This window comes from Cynocephalus volans, chromosome 2, assembly GCF_027409185.1.
Source record: "Cynocephalus volans isolate mCynVol1 chromosome 2, mCynVol1.pri, whole genome shotgun sequence".
In the NCBI taxonomy this organism is placed as follows: domain Eukaryota; kingdom Metazoa; phylum Chordata; class Mammalia; order Dermoptera; family Cynocephalidae; genus Cynocephalus; species Cynocephalus volans.
Genome location: NC_084461.1, coordinates 8,517,911 through 8,544,325, shown reverse-complemented (window position 1 = coordinate 8,544,325; position 26,415 = coordinate 8,517,911). Strand labels below are relative to the sequence as shown.

The 26,415-nt window shown below is 40.5% G+C and overlaps 1 protein-coding gene across 2 annotated transcripts in view; it reads left to right on the top strand.

The window, feature by feature from the left end:
• SEMA5A (semaphorin 5A) overlaps positions 1-26,415 on the top strand; it is a 484,391-nt gene that overhangs the window by 349,523 nt on the left and 108,453 nt on the right. For both annotated transcript variants that reach the window (XM_063085994.1, XM_063085995.1), the window contains exon 11: positions 1,310-1,514. In XM_063085994.1, coding sequence (XP_062942064.1) covers positions 1,310-1,514 — 205 coding nt within the window. The remainder of the gene's footprint in view (positions 1-1,309; positions 1,515-26,415) is intronic.

Sequence of the window (26,415 nt, the reverse complement as noted above, 5' to 3'; positions counted from 1 at the left end):
TGGGGTCACCGGCTGCAGGGCTGAGCCTTTACCTGAATTCATGCAGGGTGCCCCTGCAAGGATATGGTTTTAAATTAGGCATTGGACTAGACAGATGAAATCCATTTAACTCCAAGATTGTCTAATTCTACGATTGACCTATCATTTTATGGCGTGTAGGGCATTTTATCAAATGCTACAAAAATATCATCTACTTTAAAAAAGCAATTTCCATCTTACACTTTTGCACCTCTAACCTGTTATAAAACCAAGTATTAGAGATGACACGTTATAAATGGTAGTTTCAGGCAGTATGGACTCAGAAATTCATTTCCATCAAACCTGCTTATATGAAGTTCTGCTGAGAATCAGTCACTATTTGTACCAGGATTTAAAGTTTATGAAAGAAATGAGAGGTATTGGTGGAAATTTTCTGATTCTGAGCTCTGCTCTAGCAAAGCTGTGCTTTCTTTCCTACCCTCTTTTAACCTCTTCCTTGCCAGAAACTGTCGTACGTAACACCCACCAGCAATTTGCAGGCCTGGTTTACCCCCTGTGTATCCCAGACTCATCTTTGTGATATTTTCTCCAGAGGAAAATCTCTTTCTTTCCTTCTTCCTTTTCCTTTCTTCCTTTCCCTTCCTTCCCAGTTTCCCTTATCTCCTTATCTCTCTCACTTCTTGCAAATTTGCCATGATATTTCTCAGATTCCTAAACTCTAAGTGACTTTTTAAAATTTCTTCTAGCTCTGAGTACAAGCACAAAGCAATAAGGGCATGAGTATTTCCGTCTCCCGTGTGAATGATATTAGAATGACATTACATGGTTTGCAGATTGAAATGGTGTGATTCTCTCACCGTGGAATTTGTGTCTTGCTCGTAGCACACCCGCTGCTACGATAGGAAAACTAAGAAATCTACATGGAGTTTTCGACTGCCGCATTTTCAATTTGGGTACCTGATTTATCAGACAGAGGCATTAGCATAATAGTGTGCCTTTAGCTGGACACCTCTCAAGTGACTCCACAGGTGATGGGTAGTTTCCATGCATCTGCTGTTTAAATGAAAGTTAGCAATGACTTCTACTTTACTTTTTTTTTTAACTTCTGATCAGTTCATTTATGATGGAGTTGAGAGACTCCCCAAACATAATGAGTTCAAATTTAAAATGGGAGGGACACAACAGTGGGGACTTTGAAGGAAATAGGGAAGCTTGCACATTCAGGTATGGGTGGTGACGTTCAGTTTCCAAGTCACCACTGTGAGGTGGCCACCATCACGCATGGGTGTCCAGGCAGCTGGTTGGTAACACGGCCTGCCTTCCCTTGCAGTGCGGCACCGTGGACCAGGGCCTGTACGTGAACCTGACAGAGAGAAACCTGCAGGATGCTCAGAAGTTCATTCTGATGCACGAGGTGGTGCAGCCGGTGACCACAGTGCCAGCCTTCATGGAGGACAACAGCCGCTTCTCCCACGTGGCTGTCGACGTGGTGCAGGGCAGAGATGTGCTCGTCCACATCATCTACTTAGCCACAGGTAGGAGCTCTACTCTTCCCCAAGGAGCTTTCTACCTCTTCTGAGTTTGTGTGTTAAATTCTAAACATGCAATTTTAATCTGAGGCTTTGAGTCTGTCGTCTTTCCCTGCAACCAGCAAAACCCCTGAGGCTCACTTTTCTTCCTCATCTTCTGTACGTCTTTTTGGAAATTTTAATTTTACTCTGTTTTTACTATATTAATCCTAGTTTTAATTGGAAGGACAATGCCTCGTTTCTTAACTTTTGTTCCTCAACTATTCATAAAATAAGTGTTTTCTTGGCAAGTCCATTTTAATTTGGGTAATTTAAGACAATGGAAAGCTTTGTAAGGAAGTTGCTGGGTGAAATGCTTGTGTTAGCCTGGGATTGTTGTGGTGATTTCTGATCGGTTCAAAAACAGAGCTCCGAGCAAAATATTTCTGTGGTAGGAAATGGTGCATGGTAGCATTCTGAAAAATGTGTTTGGGGACCTAAGTAACAGAATATTTTATAGCAAATATAGGCACAATGCTTATCACATTATAAATAACAACTGAACCTTCAATTTCCAAAGTGGCTGGAGTGTGGGAGGCACATTTCATCCTGGTTTGTTACAGGGACAGCTCTGGGTGCCCAGGCCTGCCTCAGGGACTGTTTCTCTCACCAGCTTAGGTCTCTTCTGCCTTCACGTTCCCCAGACACAGCAGCCCCTCCGTGGAGTCTGTCCCTCCCCATCCTCTGCCCAGTGCTCTGTATAACTGGCACTTTCTCATGGAGCACAATTACCACTGCTGTTCTTGTTGTTAATAATATATCTCTTCTTGACAGAATTTCTCAATTTATAATTATACATTTGTCAGTTGATTTATTTTAATCGTGATGTTGCTAAGATTTACTGAACTTTTCCTATTTGTCAAGTTCATTTGAAGTGCTGAGAAGTCCACAGGCAGACAGCTGGCACTGTCCTGCTCTCTCAGAATTCACATTCTAATGGGAACAGCAGAAAATAAACAAATCAGAAAGTAAGACGCATCATTAATAAGGTGATGAGGACCGTAGGCAGTGGGTACAGTAGAGTGATGTGGTAGCCAGTGCCCAGTGGGCCCCTGTACTTGGGTGGTTGGGTTCTGCCTCTGCCAGGAGGTGATGTTTAAGCTGACTGTTGCCTGAGGAGGAGCCAGCCTTGCACTCAGGAGGCAGATGGCGAACCTGCAAGATTTGTTTTCTGGTGAGAATCCTCTTCCTGGTTTTTAGACAGCTGCCTGCTTGTTGTGTACTCTAAGCAGAGAGGGAGCTTCTCTCCTGTGCCTTTTCTTATAAGGGCACTGATCCGATTCATGAGAGCACCACTCGCATGACCTCATCACCTCCCAAAGGCCCCACCTCCTAATACTGTTGCATCAGGGATTAGGGCTTCAACATAGGAATTTGGTGGGGGGGCATACACATTTAGTCTTTGGCAAATTCTTCTACCATTTTTTAAAAACTTGCCCACAGGAGTACAATACTTAAGCATTTTTATTATGAACAATATGTTGGAACAGAATCTAAATCAAGTCAAAACAGAACAACCTAGATAAATTATAATTGATAAATTATAATACAAATAAATTATAGTCAATGTCCTTTGCTTTTATACAGCACAGATTCTAGAAACTTGCTTGCAGAAGTGTGTTTTGAATGATCTCATGACTGTGCTGATGCTCCCTAAATTCCCTGTTCTCAGTCTGCATTTTATTGAGAGCATTATCTCAGGCCTGGCGGGCTGTAGGGATTCCAGGCTGGCTGATCTGGTCTCCACATTTGCAGATCTCATGGTGATAATGATATGCCATGTGTCTTTGGGCAAATGCGTCTTACAGAAATTCATTTTATGGTTCCACAGACATGATTTTTTGCTTTTGTTCTATTCTACTGCCTACTTACAAATGGAATCGTGGCATACATCAAGATATTGCTAATTTGAATCACAGGTCGGGATCATGGGTGAGGATGCCATATCCAGAACTCTCCACAGCTTCCATCACTCACTAGCCAGGTCAATTGTTAAACTCAAGGGGAGGAAGAGTTTGCAGTGGGTGAAGGCACCTTCCAGCAGTAAACAACCATGGATATGAAGGGTCCTGCAGAGAGCCCTGCTCCAGACCATGTGCAGTGACTCAGGGACGGCACAGGAGAAGTTCTACGGGAAACTGGATTCCCAGACAGTATTTGAGCTTGTTAAGACTAGCTTGACAATTTCAACTTTAGAGCCTCTATAAATTACAAATTTCATGTCTCAACTAATTTGTAAATCTTTTCGTTTAACTCTTACAGCACAGTTTAATATGTTTTCTTAAAAATATACAAAGGAGATGTCTTCTTTGCAAATTTTAATTCAGAATAATTTAGTTTTCAAGAATACCATATTTTAGTGATCCCTCACATGGTCTTCTTTATTTCTAGGAAACTTAATACTAAAAAACTATATCATGCCAAAGCAGGGACATTCTTCTCCTTTTTTTTTTAACAATCAATCAAAGCTACTCTTGGGCACACATGCTGGAGTCCTTGCAGGCCAATTGCACGTGCTGTACCTTACCCAGGAATTGATACCTATTCACCTGATAGAGCAGGACAATACCATTCACAACTAGAGAATGGGAAGCCAGAGTGCTTCCTAAATTACTAACAGAATCAGTTTGATGTCTTAGGTTTGGGATTCCAGGTTTGATGACACAGATATCAAACCAGGAATACCTAGTAAACTCCTGGCTCTCACAAGGGGCTGTTGCTCTGGCAGTGCCCATGGCCACGGCTGTTCTGATGCTGTGTTCCCTACCCGTTCAGTCGCATGGCTTCTGTTCTCCCTCTAGGAAGAGATGTATCCTTTTCATTTTCACCTTGCCTCGATCCTAGTGTGTCAAAAATTGTTCTAACCTTAAATCAAATATGACCTTAAAATGTTCACACCTTAGATTGTGGCAATAGTTGCACGACTCAGAATAACTAAACATCAATGGGTGAGTTTTGTGGTTTGCAAAGTATATCTCAATAAAGATATTTTTAAAAGAATGCTATTGCTCCTTTTGACTTTCAGTATTATATTTTATGAAATCCTTTTTTTTTGTTATATAGGATTATTCAAAGTTTTATATAAAAACATTGGCCAGAAGCTAAAGAAAGTTAGAGGAAGAAGGCACACACACACACACACACACACAGACACTCTTTGAATCATTGTTTTCATTTTGAAACTTGTGATATTTACATAGAAAACTCAGGGCTGATAATAGATAGATACAAGAAGGCTGTGTTCACACCCAGGCTTACAGGGTTTTAGCAGACTGGACTGACTGGGAGCTTGTGCTGTGTTTATCAGGAATGTGCCCTTCCCTACCCCCAAAGTGGATTGAACTCTGGAATGAAATATTTATAAGAATCTCAGAAAATAGAGCCATCAACAAAGAGAGAGCTTGAGCCGAACTCCAGTTCTTGTGTCCCTCCCCTGTCACTTCAGGCTGCAGAAAAGTGGATGGAGTAGAATACATCACCAAAGGAACAAAAGTACATTTGCTGCAAAGTTATTTTGCTTAAAAAATGGAAAACGTGAATAAAGCACCCAAAGTTGAAATGATGAAAGAAACAAAGTGAGAGAAAAAGGAATTCCACAGGTGTAAGAGAACAAGTGGAGGATCAAAACAATTCTTTATGCTATTGCAGAAGTAGTAATTCAATTACAAATTTCATGGGAATAGAAACAAAGCTAAAAATTAAAGTAGTCACAGGGTAAATGTTTGCATGCTTGCAGTAGCAAATGTAGGAATAAAAAAGATTCTAGATATGAAGGACCCACAAAGACATTGCAACATTACAACAACTGGTGTTTTTGAACCAGAGAACCCCTTCGAAATTGTCCTCAAAGACACAATTGAAGAAAATCTTCCTGAAATAAAGGAAGAATTGAGTCTGCAAATTTTAAAGCATGCCTTATTTGACCCAATGATTCAGAATAAATGAACACTAGAAAGTAGCCAGGTGAAGCTTTTAAATTTTAAGGATAACGAAAGAAAAACACCTACAAATGGAAAAAAGTCAGATGGTCTCAAAATGCTTTGCTGTTACTTAAGTCTGTAAAACATGGTTTCAAAAGGTCTGGGGGAAAAAAAAGAAAATGTAAATCAAGAATATTATACTCACCGAGGAATAAAGAAAACAGGGAGACACTCCCCCAAATGAAAATCTCAAGCAATAGAATAACCAAGGATGTCTTTAACAAACATGAAACAAGACTAATTAGTGGATAAATGGAGCCAAACAAATGATGGAGAAGATTTAAGAAAGAAAGAAAAAACAGCCAAACAGGGGAGCACTTAATATCATATTCAAGTAGAGCAACATATATAAGAAGGAAAAGTAAATTTGAATCAAGAGATTTATTCTAGGCCAATCTTTCCTTAAAAAAAAAAAAAAAAAGATACGTGGAAAATTTATGGGTACAGCACCTGTGATTTTTACTTTAAAAACAGAAAACCTCAGTTTGTAGCCAAAGAAGAAAATCAAAATGAAAACCTCAGGAAAGAAGAGGTCACATGAGCTGAGGGCCCATGTTCACATCTGGTAAGGAAGCGTTATGGTGTCACGTATGACATGATGGTAAGTGGGGGCTCTGAGGTGTGACGGGGCATGGTGTTCGGAACACGTAGAGGACAGTTATTGGGCGTGTCTCAGGCACTTCCTCAGATTCCCTCCATCTTACCTTATCAACAGAGAGTGTGAATTAGGGAAGGAGGGGTGATGGTGTGTGTCTGGAGAGCTGCAGAGGGCTGTCACACAGCAAGAAGAGAGGAGCAATGGCAGAGTGTTGCTGAGGGCAGCGACCTAGACCCATCGTGTTTAATGGTTTTCAGGAGGTGCGAGGTAGAGACGGAATTCCACTTTTAAGGACTTCAGCTTTTTGGAATGTGCAAAATTGACTGTAAACAGTGACATTTCCCTACCCTCCCTCTCTTTCCTGCTAAATATATTTTAAATAAATTACATGGCTTTTTCATTGTTACTTGCCAGTAATTATTATCAGACTCAGGGAATTGTTATGACTTCCAAAATGAGTTTGTAGAAAAAGACAAAGAAACAAAGTTGATGCACTCTAGAAATGTCTTCTGCAAGAATGAAAATTGCCAGGTGCTCAGCAAATGCTGAAATCCTGTTCCTGACATTCCTGTCTCCCTCTGCGTTTTTCTTCCAGCACCTCATTTGCAAGCCCTCCAGCTCCCCTTTTAAAGACAGTCAGGCCAGGCCCAGTGAGGTATGGCTCTGGACATTCCTTTTGACTAACATACAAAAGATTTGAGAGACCTAAGAAAGGAGATCTTTTCAGGTATCAATAACTAAGTAATATATTCACTGTAGCTATTGCTCCTAAGAATCATCTCCCTCAATATTTATAAGCAATTTGCAATTACTTAAGTGTCATAAACTAGTATTAACTTGTGAAAAGTTCTCATATTGGAAAGATTTTTTTTTTTAACAATCAATCCAAATTCTTCCCTTCTCACTGGAAATTTTAAACCCAAAGTTAATTCAGACTTGCTTTCTATGTGCTTATTTATGGAAGGGGTTCCCATATGCTGAAAAGGGAACATTATATAAATTTGATTGCTTATTTAATAAGATTTAATGTGTTTTGAGTTTATTGATAGAATAATTGCAGCAGATAATAGCAACATAGCAAAAGTCTAATTGCCTGATGTTATGGGTTAAACTGTGTCCCCCCAAAAGATATGTTGAACTTCCTAACCCTCCAGTACCTCAAAATATGACCTTGTTTGGAAAGAAGGTCTTAGAAGATGTAATTAATTAAGTCAGGATGAAATCGTATCAGAGGAGGATCAACTCTTAAACCGTAAGGACAATGCCATGTGGCAGCACAGGCAGAGATTGGAGTGATGCCACCGCAAGCCAGGGGACCCCGAGGATGGACAGCCACCATCGGAGGCTGGGATGAGACAAGGAAGGATTCTACCCAGTCTTGAGAGCATATCACCCTGATTTTAGACTTAGAACCCCCAGAACTGTGAGAGAACAAATTTCTGTTGCTTTACATTCTCAAGAATGTGGTATTTTATTTCAACAGCCCTAGGACACTAATACACCTGTGTAGACTTTTCCTCTGCATTGGGCCTCACAGCCAAATTTAAAGTGTTGACGGGTTTTTTCCTGCTTCCTGACCCTGCTCAGGGTCCTGAAATCAATGAACACCATTTGTTTTTTCATATCAGGTTATGGCAGGCCCAACTAAAATGAAAAGTCTACTGTTGAACACAATTTAATATATGCCAAACCACTTAAAATGTGATAGACAACTAATTGTTTTGTTTGACTAAATATAGAAACATTAGTTTTTGTATTTTAATTTGTTCTGTATTTAGACATGTTTTCTGAATAATTTTAGTAGCTTATGCCTAGCTTCCCAACCACAAAATAATATGAAGTTAAAAGTTATAAATCGATAAATATCTCAATTTATTCTAAATGGGATGCTGTCAACTTCCATAAGTAGCCAGTTTTCCTGTTTTCTTCTTGGTCTTTCTTCCTCTCTGCTTTCCTTTGTTTTAGATCCACATGAGGCAGGCAACTCTGTCATGTCATGTTTCACATGATCAGTATTGATTCAAAGTCGCCTCAGGTAGGAATAATTATGCTCTATGGACAAAAAGCAATGCAAATTGTTTCTCTTTACCTCTTTACATACAGATTCTGCCTAATAACAAATTTTTGATGTAATTCCTTTAGGTTTAATAGCAGTTGCTGGAGATTCAGCGCAATAGGTTCCTGTTCCCAAACCTGTTGTCCTCTTGCTTAAAAAATCTAGTTAATGTTTTATTGTTTCTATGTGAGATGAAGATGTCATAACTCCAGGGGGGCTTTAATAATGTTAATCAAATACCACAGGTTTTCTTGTTTTGCTAAGTCTACATCTCTGCTATAGAGGAACATTCAAACCACTTTCTACATGAAACTTCATGAGACAGGTATAATTTAGAGAGTCAGTTAGTGGAGTACATCTAGGAACCTGCTTAAGCATTTTTGCAAATATTTTTATCCTGGATGCCTTGGATTTAGAGTTCCCCCAAAACTTGACCCCCATGAGACAGTGTTGAGGGTGGCAAATCCTTTTATGATAATCAAAAGGTGGGGCCTTGAAGAGGTGATTAATCAGATTGTAGGCCCTTGCTGTAATGAACAGATTAAAAATGGTGGTCATGGGCATGGTCTGGAGGAATTTAAAATGAGAGTGAATGAGGAGGTTAATCTCTCTTTCTTTCTCTGCTCCACCATTTTCTGCCATGTGAGGCCCCTGGGTCATTGTTGCCACCACCAAGACCCTCACCAGATGTGTTCCCTGGACTTTGGACTTCCCAGCCTCTGACACTGTAACCAATACATCTTGTTTTCTTTATAAGTCACCCAGTGTCAGGTATTTTGTTATAAGCAACAGAAATGGACTAATACACTGGATATTTCAGTTATGAGAAAACCCACTTGACTGCTAATTGGATGAAGAATCTGCAAGTGTTATTATAAAACGATTTGTCTAGATGATCTTAAGAACGTAAGTCTCTCTAGGTATAGACTTCAGTTCAATGGCTCCTCTATTCCCATGCATTTCATTTCCTGTGGTGATACACATTTTACAATTATTACCAACACTCATTAACTGTTCATTTCCATACAAAATACTGGCAGGTCTTAAAAGAGATTTTATCCGTTTTTTTTTTCCACTCTGAGGATCACTGTGGTGAGATCCGAGTGTGCAAATTGAAAATAACTGAAAATGTTTCCTGGGTCCACTGTTGAGTCTAATGAGAATATACAGTCTTACAGCTGCAATTAGGAGAGCCTTTTAAATGACTTGGTCATTTAAATAACTCATCTCATTCTGTCTTCATTCTCTGTAACCTGCACCATGAACTCAGTTTTGTGGGGTAACCAGGTTCCAAAGAGACATTAGCAGCCAGTAACTGCCTTGGTCATCTTATTTCTGAATGGCTGTGTATTTGCTCAAATAGGGAGGGTTTCAGTGCTATAGAACACTCCAGGCCGGGCCACCTCGAAGGCTGCTGGTCAGCTGGCAGAGTGGCCACACTTGGGTCAGGAACACACTTCTGACATCATCACCTATGGGGATGGGGATGGGTCACTTATGCCAGACCAGGGGACCCATTTCTTCAATATGTGCAGGAGAGCTAACCTCAGAGTGTACCCTGGGCTTCACACACAGTTCATCAGGTGTTAAAGAGGATATTCAGAAGATGTATTAGTTTTGTATTGTTGTGTAACATATTATCATAATCTTAGCAATGTAAAGCAACATGGATTTATTATCACAAAGTTTCTATGAGTCAGGACCCTGGGCAGCACTTAGCAGGTTCTCTGTTCAGGATCTCACCAGGTTGCATTCAAGAGGTCAGCCAGAGCTGCAGTCTCATCTGAAGGCTTGACTGGTGAAGAATTTTCTTCTAAGCTAATTCAGGTTGTTTATAATTAATTTAAAATTTAATTAATTTAAAATTGTAATTAATTAAATTAATTTCCTTGAGGTATATCAGTTAGGATCCTGGTGTTTTGTTGGATGATAGCAGAATTCACTCACATGTTCTACAGGCTGCCTGCAGCTCCTTGTCCAATGTCTTGTCCAATGTGACCACTTACTTTATGCTGCCTGCAAGGAGAACCTCTTTTCTCAGGGAGGATCCTATCCTTCATTAAGGGCTCTTACCTGATTAATGCAGGTATACCCAGGATAATCCAGCTTTTGATTAATTAAAAATACACTTATGTGGGTTCTTAACTACATCTGCAGAATACGTTCATTGTTGCCATATAGTATAACCTAATCACAGGACTGGGATCTGTCATATTCACCAGTCTGGCCAACACTCAAGGGGAAGGGACTGTTCAGAGCGTGAACACCATGGGGTGAGAATCCTAGGGACCAGCTTAGAAATCTGCCAACCACAGGCTGTCTCATGGATGTCCCCTTCCCCACAGATGCCACCTCTCCCTACCCCCAGGGGGAGAAAAGAAGCCTAAATATGTGTTTCAGTTTTGAACATTTAAAATTAAATGTAAAATGTTTTTCCTTAGGGCAAGCAGCTACTTCTGCAATTATTAGGGCTGTTCATATTTAAAGGGAGAAGCAGTTCCTCTGTTTTGAACTGCACAGGTAATTGCATGGATTATTTGCTCTATGTCTGCTTCTCCAGAACTGGTGGAAATTATTTTTCATTTTCGCTAGTGTTCCATGAGCAAATGTCAGCACTGAAAAAAACAAAAATAAAAATCTGTATGAAAAATGCTTCATATTTTATACCATTTAATAGGTAATTTTCCCGTGAACTGAAAAGGAAAAGAAACAAAATACCGACACATTGACATTAAAAATGTAAGGGCCACTGCCAACTCTACTTGCACCCCTCCAGCCATCTCTGCTGCCTCTCGTCCTTTGCATTCTTTGTACTGTGACTGGGAAGGGTGTTCTTTTCCTTACAGGAGGTATAAACTCTTACCCTGTTAGGAGGATCCTTCTGATAGACAGAGGGTGAGGTGACTGCATCTCTTCTCCAGGGTGCATTGCTTGTCTCACCCCCAGTTATTTCAGGACCACCGGGGGGATTAGATTCCCATGAGAAGAGACTGCCCACTGCTTGCAGTCGACATGAACCTCTGTGATCACATTGAATCTGGATGAGGTTTGTGATTCCTCTGGGAATGCAAGGAACACAATGTCAGAACGTCCCACACCTCCACTTGTTGGTGGGCCTTGGAGTAATATGTGAAATTACCAGCTACTGGCCCACCACAGTCATTCTCTAAGCTGTGAAATCAGAAAACAAAATTCTTCTTAGCACCATAAATTCTGGAATAATTTGATTCTGTTACGATGTGTTAGCACATTGAATCTTTGCTCCAGGAAAACTGGTTCCACTTTCAAGTCACCACAGAGCTGTCATCTTTAGCCCCTTGAGAGGAATGTTGTCTGCAGAGTAAATCTTTCTATAATAATTTAATCTAACATATGGGACATAACAGGAGCTTTCCAAGGCATGGAGGTTGCTTGGGCTCTGTTTCTTGGTGCAAAGTGGAACCACATCTAATCACAGCAACCAAGTTACTTGCAGGGCTTTCTGTGCTTTGGTTTAGTTTGCAAAGTCTACTGTTTTCATTTTTTATCTAAGCACGTCTTGTCATCCTTGTTAACTTGTATATATGGCCCCTGCCTGGCAATGATGGCTAAATCAAGCAGATTTAGGCCTTGGCCTTTACGTGATTAAATTCTAAAGCCGACAGTAGTGCACTCAGAAGACTAGGAAGGGGTAAGTGCATTCTCTGGTGCGTGATGAAATATCATTGACAATGGCCTTATACATGGGCTGGCCTCCAGAAGTTGTGGCACAGTAGAGTGACTGGAAGTAAAAACACCCCATCACTTTTCAAACAAGCTTTCGCAGAGGAGACCAGGGTAGAGGGATCATTTAAAGAGTAAAAGGAAGAGATCTGAAAGACCCTACTTCTTTTTAGAATTCCTAAAATTATAATTATGTAGCCCGTGTTCTTGTAGACTGAAGAAAAGTCAGTGTGAAGAAAAACACTTTTCCTTTGCCAGTTTTGCATTGTCTGACTTTAGTAAGTACTAAATAAATGCTGAATGGACAGGTCAGTGGAGAGCTGAACAGCCACCTGTCCACGTGTCCTTGCACCCACCATGTAATTATCACAGTGCTGTTGTCATAGTCTAACCCCAAATACAACAACAACAGGGAAACTTGGTTTGGTTTTGTCATTTAAGAGCATCCAGTGCAAATTAACACACATCTGACCAGGAGAATAATTAGCACCACTTTTTGGCTTTCTGAAAGCTGTAAAAGCTTAACTAAGTTTGAAATTTTTAAACCATTTTGAGATTAAAGGTCAAGAGCAGTTCTTGTTACCTATTTTAATTCTCATTTCTGTGCTTCAACTGAGTATAATGGATCTGGTTATATAAGTAATATTTTTATTTAAGGAATTCAAATTGAGTAAGAAGAAAAGAAAAATAAAATTTTCTCAAGAATGAAGATTTCTTTCTGTAACCAGAAAACATGTGTTCAGCACTGTTAGCATGTGAGGCTACAATACTGAGAGTTGTTGTCTGTAATTCATAAAGTCCTTTAAAGTGATCCTTACTTAAGCTCAGTAGAAATTGGTTTTCAGGCAGTTTAGAGGTTTTTGTAATCCTCAATTTTCATATATTTATGACAGTGATAAAAATTCAGCAATTACTTGTCTGAATACCCAAATACATTTATGGGATTTCTAAAAAATTTCTCACCTTTGGTATTGAAAGTGATCTCTAAAATTCATTATCAGGGTCGGAACTTCATTTAGGCCCTGAACAATATGATCATTTAAGTAATTTAAAAAATCTGACCTTGTCCTTAGCAAAAGAGCACTGGTTCAAAGTGAAAAATAGTTTCCACCCCAGAGGCCTCCGCTTGTCCTTGGTAAATTGTGTCTTTAAACGCAGTCCTCATAATGAGCTGCTGCTCTTTGAGTCAGGCTGTAGCTTTTTCCTTCAATTAGAAGTCGTGTTGATTACAGTGTTAGCATTTTTTAATATCTCCAGGCAGCGTTCATTCCTCTGTGTGGTTGGATAAGAGCCAGCTGTCTTGGGCTTTGTGGAGCTGCTGACCTGTGGTGATTCACCCAGCAGCTGGTCTCTGGACGCTCTAACTTTCGCAGCTAGGGCCATTAATCTGCACCCCTTGTCCATCAGGGTCTGGGGTTTTCCTGGCCTTGAGCACAGAATGTGTCAAGAGCTCATCCAGGCTCGGTGCCAGCTCATCTTTGTCCTGGCTCATCTCTGACCTCTCATTCTGTGTTAGCGACCTGGCCTTTTACATCTTCTCTGTGACCTGTGGTCAGTTCTTTGTTCCAGTGTCTGAGCTTTGTCCTGTTCAGGCACCCCGTGGTTGGTGCCTCTCCCAGGTGCTTGCTCCATCTCCAGGCACCCACCCCTTGTCCCCTGGTCCTCTGTCTCCACTGTCTGCCTGGACCCCTGACCACAGCCTTCATGGTTGGAGGACGTGTAACTGGTGTTGGGACCTAGCTGCCCCTCACCCACCCAAATCCAGTTAGGAAAAGAAGTGAATTTGGTTAAGATCATAATTTGCCTTCTGCCCAGTAAGAACTGGGCTGGGGTGCCACATAGATCACAAACAAATCTGCAAAAGAATCAGGGAACCACACGGGGAAGTCAGGACTGCAGCCAGTGTGCTGAAGGGCCCTGGAAGCTGCACCATTCGTGTGGGGCATGGTTACTAGCTGAGTATTACAGCTTTCATCTCAAACCTGTTTTTCTCCGCCTGAGCATTTAAGAACATGTGTCGTGCCTGCCCCTCGGGTGCAGCTAGGGCTTGACTGTCCCTCAGATACTGGTCTCCTTATTTCAGATTTTCAGTCTCATGCCTTGGAAGTGCACAGCCCTCCCATAATTTCTGAGAACCGATCCCTGGGCTTATGCTCACCAAGTCCTTTCTACACTCAGGGTGAATGCATTTCTCTTGCTGCCAAACACAAACTCAGACCCTTCCCCAGGTTGTGTTTAAAAAGAAAGATGCACAGTGTTGAGTGGGTAGAAGACATTATGGGAGGATCTGCGGGCACAGAGATGGGTTCATGGAGGTGCAGGCAGCTTTCTGCTGTCCTTCTGGGTTTTCTCCCCCCACCTCTGTTTCTTTCACTTTTCCTGTTACTTTTAGGAGGAAATCAGAGGAATTCCAACTCCTATCCCATGTGGAGCCTCTTTTTCCCTCAGAACTCTTGACGTACCTGCTATCCAGGTCTGGAGGTGGGGCAGGGGGTAGACTCTATGCTGAGCACTGAACAGAGCATCCCCCAGAGTGTAAGTGCTACGCCCCAGTAGGGCTGCAGGTGAATGGAATGCATAGACTTCATTCTGTCCTTGTCCTAGTCAGTTTGGGCTGCGATAAAAACGAAGTATCGTAGACTAGGTGGCTTATGAACAACAGAAATTAATTTCTCATGGTTCCGGAGGCTGGAAGTCTGGGATCAGAATGCCAGCAAGCTTGCATTCTGGGGAGGGCTCTCTTCTGCATCTTCTCACTATGACCTCACGTAGTGGAAGTGGTGAGGAAGCTCCAGGGGCCTCTTTGACAAGGGCCCTCATCTCATTCATGATGACTCCACACTCATGACCTAAGCACCTCCCCAAGGCCCCACCTCCTGATACCGTCTCACTGGGTTAGGACTTCAACAAATGAATTTTAGGGGGACACAAGTTCATTGCAATACTTAACGCTCTTTCTTTTGTTTTTAACATAAACTCATATTTTACTATATTTACATTTAAAAGTAGGTTCCTGTAATGCGTGTGCATACTCATTCTGACAAGAATTCCTGCAAGCTACGTGCGAGATCCTGCCTGTGTGGGGGTGGGGTAGTAGCACGCAGTATGATTGGCATGTGTGCATATCTACCTCAAAATAAGTTTACAGAAGTCAAGAATTGTATATAGTTTTTCTTTTTTCTTTTCTATTTGATTACTTGGTGTCATCAGCACCACACTCTAACCAACTGAACTAACCAGCCAGCTCCAATTTTTAAGAAGACTGTTAAGACGCATATAATACTATGTTTTGTTACACTTCTCACTGTGTAATGGAGACGAAAAAAGGATTACTCAAAGCATCATGAATGTGACGAGAAGCCCGAAGGGACTGCACCTCAGCAACTCCTCTGTTAGAAGGAGAAAACTGGGTGCAGCCCCAATTCAAAGTTAGCCTCTGTTTTTTTATTGTAAAGACAAGGAAGTTTCACAAGAAAATTCAGTTGATTCAATCATTACAAAAGGACACAAATACATGGGCAGTGTTACAAAAGTTATCTATGGCTAAGTGTAGCTTAAACAATGGAAACTAGTAACATCAGTAAAATTAACAATGTGACATTCCAAAGTACAATTTGTGAAAAGCTGAGTTGGTCAAACTGCAATCATTATTTAAAGTATAACCTCTCCTTAAGCAAAAGTTGCATCCTTATGATGAAATCTAAGTATAATTATCTCTAAAGTTTCCCCCAACAGATAGCTTGCCCCTAGCAAACATCTTTTCACATCTTTCCCTTCAGCAATTCTTAAAACCTCTTAACAGGATTGGTATGACAACCACCTGTTTGCTCTAAAATCATTAAAGTATACAATCCTGTGGCTAAGCAGTGATTAGAGTTGATTAGATGGGCTGTTGCCGTGCTGTCTGTAGACCATTGTCTCCTATCTGAGGACTTTTGCCCTATACATGCATTTACCTAAAAATCCTATTCTAAAATCAAATGAGAATCACGATTTCTAACCCTCTACAATTTTTAGTACATGTGTAATATATAAAGAATACCAGTTGACCCCCAGCCAAGTTAAATAGCAGAACCCTGAAGGAGTTTTGAAGATCGCTTTGTTTCCCTCCCCACATCCTACATAGCCTTTTCCCCAAAGTATCCACTACTCTGAATTTTGTTTTTATTATTTTCTTGTTTTCCTTTATAATTTCACCACATTTTATATGATTTTGGACTTCAGGTAAGTGGACTTGTGGGTATTCTTTTGAGACTTGCTTTTTTACATTCCATATTTTTTTCTGAATGATTCATCTTCCTTCATACACACAACTAAAGGTCCTTCGTTTTCACTGCCATATGGTTTTCCATGGTTTCTCGGAATATATGGTATCCCATCGACTAGCATTCGGTTTGTTTTCTATGTTGAGCTGTTATAAGTGGTGCTGCCGTGAGCAGCATGTGTCCTGGTACACCTGAGCAGGGCTTCATCCAGGAGGACTTCCCACACCTGGTGACCATGGTGCCCTACATGGGGCGCACTGGAGAGTACAAGGTTGTCTGCTGCTACCAGGGCCAGCCCAACAAGGCAAAGCCACCCACCCTGCCCCATGGGTGCAGGAGGACTGTCTGGGTATTTTGTCACTGATTCATGGCCCAGGTCTGGGAAGCTGAAGTTCCTGATTCATAGGGTGCTAGAATGTTTCAGTGCTACTTACAACCAATTATCCAAATTGGTTCCCACAGTGTTTTGCAGAGTTCAGCACTTTTTTACACTTGGCCCACACATGGTTTTGCACAAACACACGTAACCTGTACTACTTCCCTGGCTGCAACCCAGTGCACTGCCCTTCTAAGGATCCTGACACCTACATGTCCAAAAGCCACAGCCCGACTCTTCCCTGCTTTCACCAGACCTCTCTCCCTCCCTGACTGCTCTCATTAGCTTTCTCTGCCCGATGAATGACTATTTCTCCTCCAAGGACCAGTTGAAAGGTAAAAGTTTTCTCTTCCCCATCCTCTTTCCAAAGACTGGCCAAACATTTCTTCCTCTGTGTTCTGCCAATTTTAGTATATGTGCTGCCGAAGCGAGCACTCTTCCTCTGTGTTCTGGAAGCATGGGCTCCACATGGCCTTCCTGAGCTTGCACAACCCTGGCCTATCCCTGCCACTCCTCCTCTGCCAGGCTCCCCTCCCTCCTGCCAGGCTGGGAGTGGGAGGCAGGACACGGAAGCACTTGAAGCCATTCAGAATGACCAGATCTTGTTCATGCGTGTGCTAAGAAAAGGCAGACATTGTAATTCCTGACTTGTAAATGGATATACATCATTCACTATGGCTCACAGCTCCCAGACGCAGCACCAGCCGATGAAAAGGAATTCTTCCAGGTAACAGCTTCCCGCAGTTCAAGGAAATCAGTGGACACTGAGCCCAGTGTCCAAACACTGGAACAGCTTCAGAAGTTGATATTTTTGTAGCAAGAGCAGCTAAATTAGAACATGACCTAAATAAGTTCTCAATAAATATTCACTAAATTAACAAATGAACTAATGAGTATTTGCATCTGAGGGCAAATAGTTGGCAGTTCTGAGACAGAAAATAAAGGAAGGACAGTGTCATCTGTGTGGTCCTTCTGCAGACCCGAGCAGCCTGTGGGACCCTCCTCTGCATGAAAAAGCTGTGTCATCTGTAAGTGGGGAACTAAAAGGAAGACATTGGTCGTGATCAGAGGCCATACCAAACCTGCTTCGCTGTGTTAAGAATACTCTGCTGCCAGGCCGAGGGGACGGTGGGAGAACCTGTGACAACACCGGTGTTTCATTTATACAGGGACAGACGAAAAACAGTAGAATGATGTCAGATGAGCAAGCCCAACCTGCCAGGTGTGTGGTTTTCATCACACACACAGTTTTGCTCCTGGAGGGAAAATCCAGTTTATAAATACTAGATAATAGAATTCTACCTGTTGTCTTCAACATGCCCACCTGTCATAGAAATCATCCAATTCTCTGAGCAAGACTACCCTCATTATGTATAACTCATGTGGTTAATACACAGGCGTGGAGAGAGGGCACATTATTTACTATGTAAAGTTCAAGGTATAAGAGAAACTTAAAAGGTGGTCCTTAAGGGTTTCTTTCCAAATAAAAATTGTATATACTTAAGGTTTACTAATTGATGATTTGATATATGTGCACATTGTAAAATGATCACCACAATCAAGGTGATTAACATGTCCATCACCTCATCTAGTTACCATTTTTTCTTTTCTTTTTTTGTTATAGTGAAGACACTTAATTAAGATTTACCCTCTTAGCAAATCTCAAGTATACAGTACAGTATCGTGTATTGTTACCGTGCTGTACATTAGAACTCCAAGACTTTTCCATCTGTCATAACTGAAATACTTTGTCCTTAAACTTAAGGAATTTACTATTTTGGTAGAGACTGGGTCATATGAAATCATTAAGGGATGATGCAAATTTGTGTTAAACATGACTATTCAGCTGATGGTTAATGCACTAGGAGTTCAGAACAAGGACGAGATTGATATTGTCTGTTTTATGCTGTTATAACAGAATGCCTGAGACTGGATAACTTATAATGGACAGAGATTTATTCACTCACAGTTCCGGAGGCTTGAAGGTCTGAGATCGAAGGGCTGCATCTGGTGAGGGCTGCATCGTCCATGCAGCAAGGGTAAAGAGAGGGGAAGAGAGAGCAAGAGATTGCTGACTTGCAGCTTCAAGCCCTTTTAAAATTGTCATTGATCTGTGCATGGTGGTGGACCCTCATGACCTGAGCACCTCCCATTAGTCCCCAACTCCCAACCCATGCTTTTTTGGGGGACTCATTCAAACTGTGCAGATATGAAATGAAGTAGGTAGAAAAGGATTAAACAACATGGCATGAAAAAACATTTAAGCCCTGTTCCAGGTATACTTGAGTCAAATATTTCCTCCAGCTTGCATAAGCTGGATGACATTAGAAGATGATGTAACCTCTGAGTCTCAGTTTTTGCATCTGTCAAACAAGAATCACACTATCGCACAAAGTTCGGATTTGAATTCAAAGAAGAGATGTGTATTTGTTCTCTGTCACTCTTAAGTGGAAGTTCGCACTCCTGCCCACTGGCTTTTCCCACGAGTGTAGGAGTTTTAAAGCAGGGAAGAAGAACTTACAGAGTGGAAGGAGAGCACCTGGCCGAGGCTGCCTCCTCCTCTTCCTCACCAGCTATAACTATGAGTACGGCACAGGCAGTGCTTCCTGTGGTCCAGGCACTGTGCTGAGCAGTTTACGTAAGTCATTCATGGGGCTTATGGAAGTTGAGAGTAGAGTAAATCAGAACTCATCCATTACTGGCCTCACTATTGGCATCTTTGATGATGTGGAGTAAAATCCATAGCCCCTAATTATTGGTCGAAGGGCCTTTCTAGACCCTTTACAAAAATTCACCTAGAATTCTTGTCAATGAGGTTGGTCCCCAAGCCCACTGAAGACCTCCTGAGTCCCCATCTCAGGAGCTGGACCTGGAATGTCCACTTCAGCAATCTCCCTGAGCGTCTTCTATAGTCATGAAGTTTGGGAATTACCTGCAGCACTTAGAGCTCTCCCTCTCATCATATCTTGCTTTTCAGATTTCTGCCCCAACCCCCACCTCATATCAGCTTTTCACATCTCAGGTACCTTTCCACGGAGTGGGCAGTAAGAGGGGTGCATAGAAATTTAGGGGTGACCTGTGTCCTCTGGACACCTCAAGTTGTCAAAATACGTAATAGAATTTTTAATGTGATTATTCTTCTGCTATCTCTTAGTGATCACCAGGAAAATTGAAAGATAAATTTCAATGTTTAGTTTTAAGATTGACTTCTGAGGCCTACTTTTAGATTATGAAATCTTCATGTATTCATTCAATATATCTTGACTGATGGCCTAGTACGTCCTGAGATAATAAAGGTAGCATGGGCGAGAATAAGACAGCACTGACACCAGGGAAGACTCAGATCATTTAAGAAAAGACACATGCTTGCCCTGTAGCTTGACCCAGTACAGCATCTTCACTAAAGGAAGAAGAGCCTTCAATGAGCACACAGATTTTGGGAGCATGAGCTGGCCTTGGCGGTCAGGCATGGCCCCTAAGCAGAGACACAGGAGCTCTTCGAAGATGGGGGGATGATTGCCTGGTGGAGAAGGCACAAAGGACCTTCCTGGGAGAAGGCACAGAATATGCAAAACATGCAGGCATAGAAAGGCATGGAGTGTTTTGGAAGGGTGAGGGTGAGACACTTAAATTAGCTGGAGCTGTGGCTGTAGAAACAGGAGATGAGGCTGGGAGGAAGGATGGATGAATGGAAGGTGATTGAATGTTTTATTCCAACAAAAGGATTCAAGATCTAAGGTGCACGGACAAATGTGGATCAAGGGGAGGTACTGGGTTTTGTTTTGGATGCACTGAGTTCCAGTTCCATGTGGTGGGTCTGACAGTTATTTGGAAATGCTTCTTTGAAGCCAGAGAAGAAGTTTTGGCTCAGTAATAGAGACTTCAAATCATCTTTGAAGCTGTAGGAATGGATACGATCATGACTGAAGAAAGCACATAAAGACCTGAGCTACCAAACTGCTTGGAACATCAGCCATTAGTTCATAACTGGTACAATGTAGCAACTCAGAAAAATGACAAAATAATTTTCTTATTCCATTCAGTAGAGAGCTCTCTGTTTCTTTTAAATTAATGTTTCAAAAGTGCAAAAGTGCTTAGCACAGATTTTTTTCAACCATTTCAATCAACAACTAATGGGACCAGACACAGTATAAATTTCACCTCTGGGGGTGAGAGGGTAATTTAGACTCTGTATTCCTGCCTGGTGACTGTCAGAGAAGGGCTCCCAACCTTGTCAACCGGGTGGTGGTTTTGTAATTTAGATACTATAAATCTAAGGCAAGTAATTTCCTTTTAGAAACTTGAATTGCTTCCTTAACAGAATGATTGGAGTTAGATTTAAGCTGTGAGGTTAGATGAGAGCTTTAGAAAAGATACCCAGAGGACTCTATTAATTGCAGTCTTGTTTTAAATGTAATATGGTTTTTATTCCCAGGGAACTCCAGTGGTAAATTTCCTATAAGCACTGGCTTATGATTTAGAATACTGAAAGGAGCTTTTGAGGTTTTGTTCAGCAAGGCAGTAGAGGCTGCTATAAAATAGATGTCATTCCCCCTGCTCCCGCCCCCACCCCAGCTTATGTGTGGCCAGCACTGACAGAGAGGCAAGGAGCTTGCTGATTTTAAACAAAACTTGAGTAGAACTTGCAATCTACAAACTGCACAGTAGCAAGAAAATAATAATAGCAAATTCTGATACAGTGTGCTGTGTGCACTTGCACAGGTAAATTCATGCAGTGCCCCAACCTGGTAGGTGGCCACTGGGGTGAAGGAGACACAGAAGTGTTGATAACCTGTTCTTGGCCACACAGCCTGTAGAGTTGGAGCCCAGAGTCTAACCTAGGTCATTGGGCCCCAGGGTCCACACTCTGAATCTTGTGCCCTGCTTGAGCACCTACTGTGTGCCAGGCTGTGTTCTGAAAGCCAGCATGATCACAGCAAACAAGACAGGCTATGTTCCCCAGTGTCTGACTGTTTGGAAATTACATGCGAGGGTGTGGATGCAGGAATATGGTTTAAATTAATACTTTGTGATAAAGTATGTCATGTTTAATTTATGACTGGGAATGTTTAAACTAACATTTTTTTTTTCAGTAAAAATAAGCCATTAGTTGAACCTGATAACTGAGTTAATTAAAATCTTCTTTTCAGGCATACACTAGCCAGGAAGATCTGTTTTCTTTTTTTAATTCCCTTTTGCTATATAAATGTAATGCTGAGCTCCCAGCGCCAAGACAATTTAATTCATTTGCTCATTTACAAGTTAAGAGAAAGAACTTTTGTAACATATTAGCTGTCTGCTGCTTTGGGATAACTACCAGCTGAATTGATGAACTTTATATAATGATCAGTTGCTATGGGAACGAGCTGCCCAGTGAGTGGAGGAGGGTATTTCCGTCACTACCTCACTGTTAATGGCATGGTAACACATGCAAATACAAAAGGTTTTCTTTTACTCTGCAGTGACTCCAGGTCTATGAGACAAACACTAGAAATGCCTCTTGGATACAGCAGCAGGGAATCAAACAGAGTCAAATGCACAGTTGGAAATAAACTAATTTACCTTCCTGGGTTAGTGGCCTCGGTGCTCATGATGAATCTCCAGCCCTGACGCAGGTGACCATTGTCAGAGGTGCCACTTGTCTTTTTCATGAGTTTAATTGCTGTACTGTACTCAGCACACAGAAGGTTGAATAATAAACATTCCCTTAACATATAACAAAAATTAGAAGAGAAATAAACGGAAAATAGTGTCTAGATAATAGATTTATCCACCTAATGCTTTGAAGTAATTCCTTCATCTTTGTCACATTTTCCCGAACTAATTTTCCTTTCTTTGTTAGTATGACTGTTTTTTTCTTACAAAATAAACACCTTCATACATATCGAATATGTTACAGCTCCACCCTCTAAGTTTCTTATTGCACTTCAGAAGAAATATATATTTATCTCGTGTTTTGGAAGTGTGTTAGGCTGCTATTCTTAAGACGAATTTATTTCCCTGAGTCTGTTTTCACTGGTCAGGTTCTCAGGTATATCAGGGTTTAAGCCATTTATGCACATAAGACACAACGAGTTTCATGTAAGTATTGTTTAAGCATTAACTTTATCATTCATTGCTTAAGCTTTAGTGAATCGTGGAAGTCTGATCACATGTAAGTTTGACAAATTGGACATTATTCTTATCCGTAACAATAGTAAATGTTTTCTTGAGTGGACTGTTTTTTTCTCTCCTCTCTTTATGGTTCTCTCCTTCCTTCCTTCCTGCAAAATATTTATCTTCATAAAGTTTTGAAATGTTGATGGGACTGAAGTTTCAGAAATTGTCCAATAAGAAACCCATTATATTTAGAGATGTTTTTCTCAGGTACTTGAAAGTCTTTGAGCATTCATTTAGTTTTCCTTAATTTTCCCCCAAAGATCACCAGAGACATTAACATAAAGGTTTTAAGCAATAGCACTGTCCATATAAATTGTTATATAATGTTTATAAAGCTACATCAATTTTGAAAAATGTTACATGTCCTGCCACTTTTCTAAATCAGGACCATATGTATATAAGGGGTTATGTGAAATAAATGAAAATATTGAAAATAATAGGCTGTTAATAATATGAAACTTACGATCAGACACTAAGTAAAAAAAAAAATTGTATCTAAAATACAACTTGCAATGCCTTTGCATTAGAATTTGAGTTATAATATCTTAGGGAAAAATAGAAAAATAATTTATAGTCTAGTTTTGAAATTGCTCTGAACAAATTATCTGGATGACAAAATCTATTATTTCATATTTTTTACTCTTGACATAGAGTCCCTATATTAGTTTTCTAGGGCTGCTACAATAAAGTACCATGTCTGGGTGGCTTAAACAATAGAAATTTATTTCTAGTAGCCCTGGAGGCTGGAAGTCTCAGGTCAAGGTGTCAGCAGGGTTGGTTTTTTTCTGAAGGCTGTCTCTGGCTTGTAGATGGCTGTCTTCTCACTGTACCTTTACGTGTCTTCCCTTTGCGCACATTGACATCTAATCTCTTCTTATAAGAACACCGGTCATCCTGGATGAGAGCCCCACAAGTAACCTCACTTGAACTTAGTAATCACTTTAAAGCTCCTTTCTTCAAATTCAGTCACATTCTGAGGTCATGGGGGCTGTGCCCTCATGAATTTTGGATAGACACAATTCAGCTCCTAACAGTCAGCATCTTATTAAATGGCGTATTTGTATGTCTAATGAGACTGCTACACTTGTACTCATTTAAATTGACCATTACTGATAAGTGGCCAAAGAGGATCTTATTCAAACTATTAAATTCACATTAGCAAATTGAACACTGAAAATTTAAAAATATCAGTTAATTTCTCCCAAAGCCAAAAATATGGTTAATTTTCAATTGCTAATAATTGTGTAATTCAAAAACTTCATGGAAAGATTCATCTTACTTTTTAAATCTTTCAATTCTATTTTTCTTCAAACTTTTTGAAGGGCTCTCGTACATTATAGCTTACATTAATATACCAAATAGTGATTCAAGGCTCTTATTTTTATTGCAAACATTACTATGAAAGAAAATCTTTCATCATCTCAAATGTTCCTTTTGTAAATGAAATTGGAATAGAAGTTTTTGTCACCTGTTTACTCTTTGGTTTGCTTTTTGAGCTCCTGGAAATGGGAGACTAAAGTCTGATAGAGAAGTTGGTAACTCATTTGCCCTGAGACATAAACATATTTTCTTGTGGGACAGAGGTTTGTGATACAGACTCAGGGTTTCATGAATCATTTATTTTGGCTGTAATTTTTTGGAGGCATTTCTTGTCTTTTTCAAGACTTGGCACCATTCTTGCATGAGTTGTCTGTGTAGTGAGTTCTATGATAAGATAAGCACATCTCTATGTATCATAGCTTCTTCTATATCTTGGATAACAACTACTATTTAATATACCATTTTATTAGCTCACCTGGCTTTTTAGGAACTCATCAGCCATACTATTACTGATAGGATATTATGGGGATTCACATTACTTTTTTTATACTTTCAAAACAAAAATGCCTTCGAAAATTCAGAAAACAGCACTTGATTCTTATGAAGAGCACCTAAATTCTGGCCAAATAGCCTGATCTTTGCAACTCACTTAACCTTTCCGAGCCTTACCTTCCTGCAAAATTCAAAATATTGTTGTAGGTCCCTTCCAACTCTAGTGTTTTGGTGACTGTTTGAAAGTTTAATTTAGAAAACATAGTGATGGAAGATGATTTGTATCTAGAGATACAACCAATGGGATCGCTCATATTTCCCCTGAGAATGTATTTTGTTGGTTTGAGAAAACTGACTGCATTTCTTACATTAGGGAAAAAAAGATGGTCTATTTTATATATATATATATATAATTTTGTGTTTGTACATTATTCTATAAACGTGTGCTTCTGTTTCCTTTTAGCTTAATTTAGGGATAAATATATAAATATATATTATTTGCATTGGCTTTAACGTGTAGATTATTCAGGCTGTGGATGATACAATTTATGTTGACCACACTTTTTCTGTTCGAAAGGCCAGTCGGGGTCATGGTGTGAAGAAGCTACACACCAGAGAAAAGTAGGGACTAGCTTGACCTCTAGATAAGTGGAAAACTCTGTAAAGCAAACATTAAGAAACAGGAAGAATCTTCTCTAATGGTTGTGATTGCTTTATGTCAGTCTATCAGATTCTGAAATGATCTGACAATAATTGCATTGACTCTCACAGGGCACCTGTCACCTGCCTGTGGGCAGGTTGACAGCAGGTAGCACTGGGTATGGAGGTAGAGACCATGTTCTATGCTCGTGGCCACACTCCCTGGCTGTGTAACGCTGAGCTGTTACTTAACTTTTGTGGACTGGCAGCATCTTACGTGACACAGGAGGCAACGGATCTAGGGCAGGGATTTTTAAACATTTGTAGAGGGGGAACTCTTTACTCAAAGGAAAGAGTGCGGTGAGCTTCAGTATGTGAAATGCAGAAAAGTGAAGCTTGTGAGGTTGTGGGTTTGGAGTTGTCTCTTCTTTGGAGGGAAGGGAGACAGAATTGGGCACCTGGTTCTCCAGGGCAGCACCGGGACACCTCTGTCCATCCCCAAGCCATCTAATACCTTAGGCATAGCCTCCTGATATGTAGTATGAATGAAAATAGGCTGTAATTACAAAATATGCCCAGACTTCACTTAGTATTTTTAAAAGGGCAAAATATCTCATTAATAATTTTATATTGATTATATATTAAAATATTACATGTAATATTTTTGATAATTGGGTTAAATAAAATATATAATTAAAATTCGTTCATCTGTTTCTTTTTTCCCCCTTTTTCAATGTGACTACTAGAAACATTTTAAATTACTTATGTGTATTATAATATATTAACATTGGACAATCCTTTCAGTTCCCACATCCAGACACTGATGCTGGAAGGTTCTGTGGGGATTTAATCATTGTTGCTGCTCCCCCAGGTCCTACATGCAAGTTGCTCTGTTCCCATGAAATGTGTTCTCCTGGCAGCTTTATTTACTACCACACTCTGCTCTAAGGACAGCATTTCATTTAAGTCCAAATACTTTTTTATTTCCTGCTGAAGAACACATTTTTCTTTTCAGTTGCTTGTCCCATAGCATGCTTAGTAACTCACTTGTCCCAGGACGTGGACACATTTTCCTGGAGGGTAGAAGTTGGTGAGACAAGCCCCCTGGTTTTTGCAGATGGTTTCTTCTAGCTGGAATTCTTTGGAGAAATTTCTTCTTGTCCTTTTTAAGTTACACTCCACTTTTTTGAGAAGGGGTGTGTAAATATTTCTTCCCCAGTAGTAGTTGAAAATTGAATTTACTACTGTTTCATGTGACAGTGCACATACTTTACCCTTGTA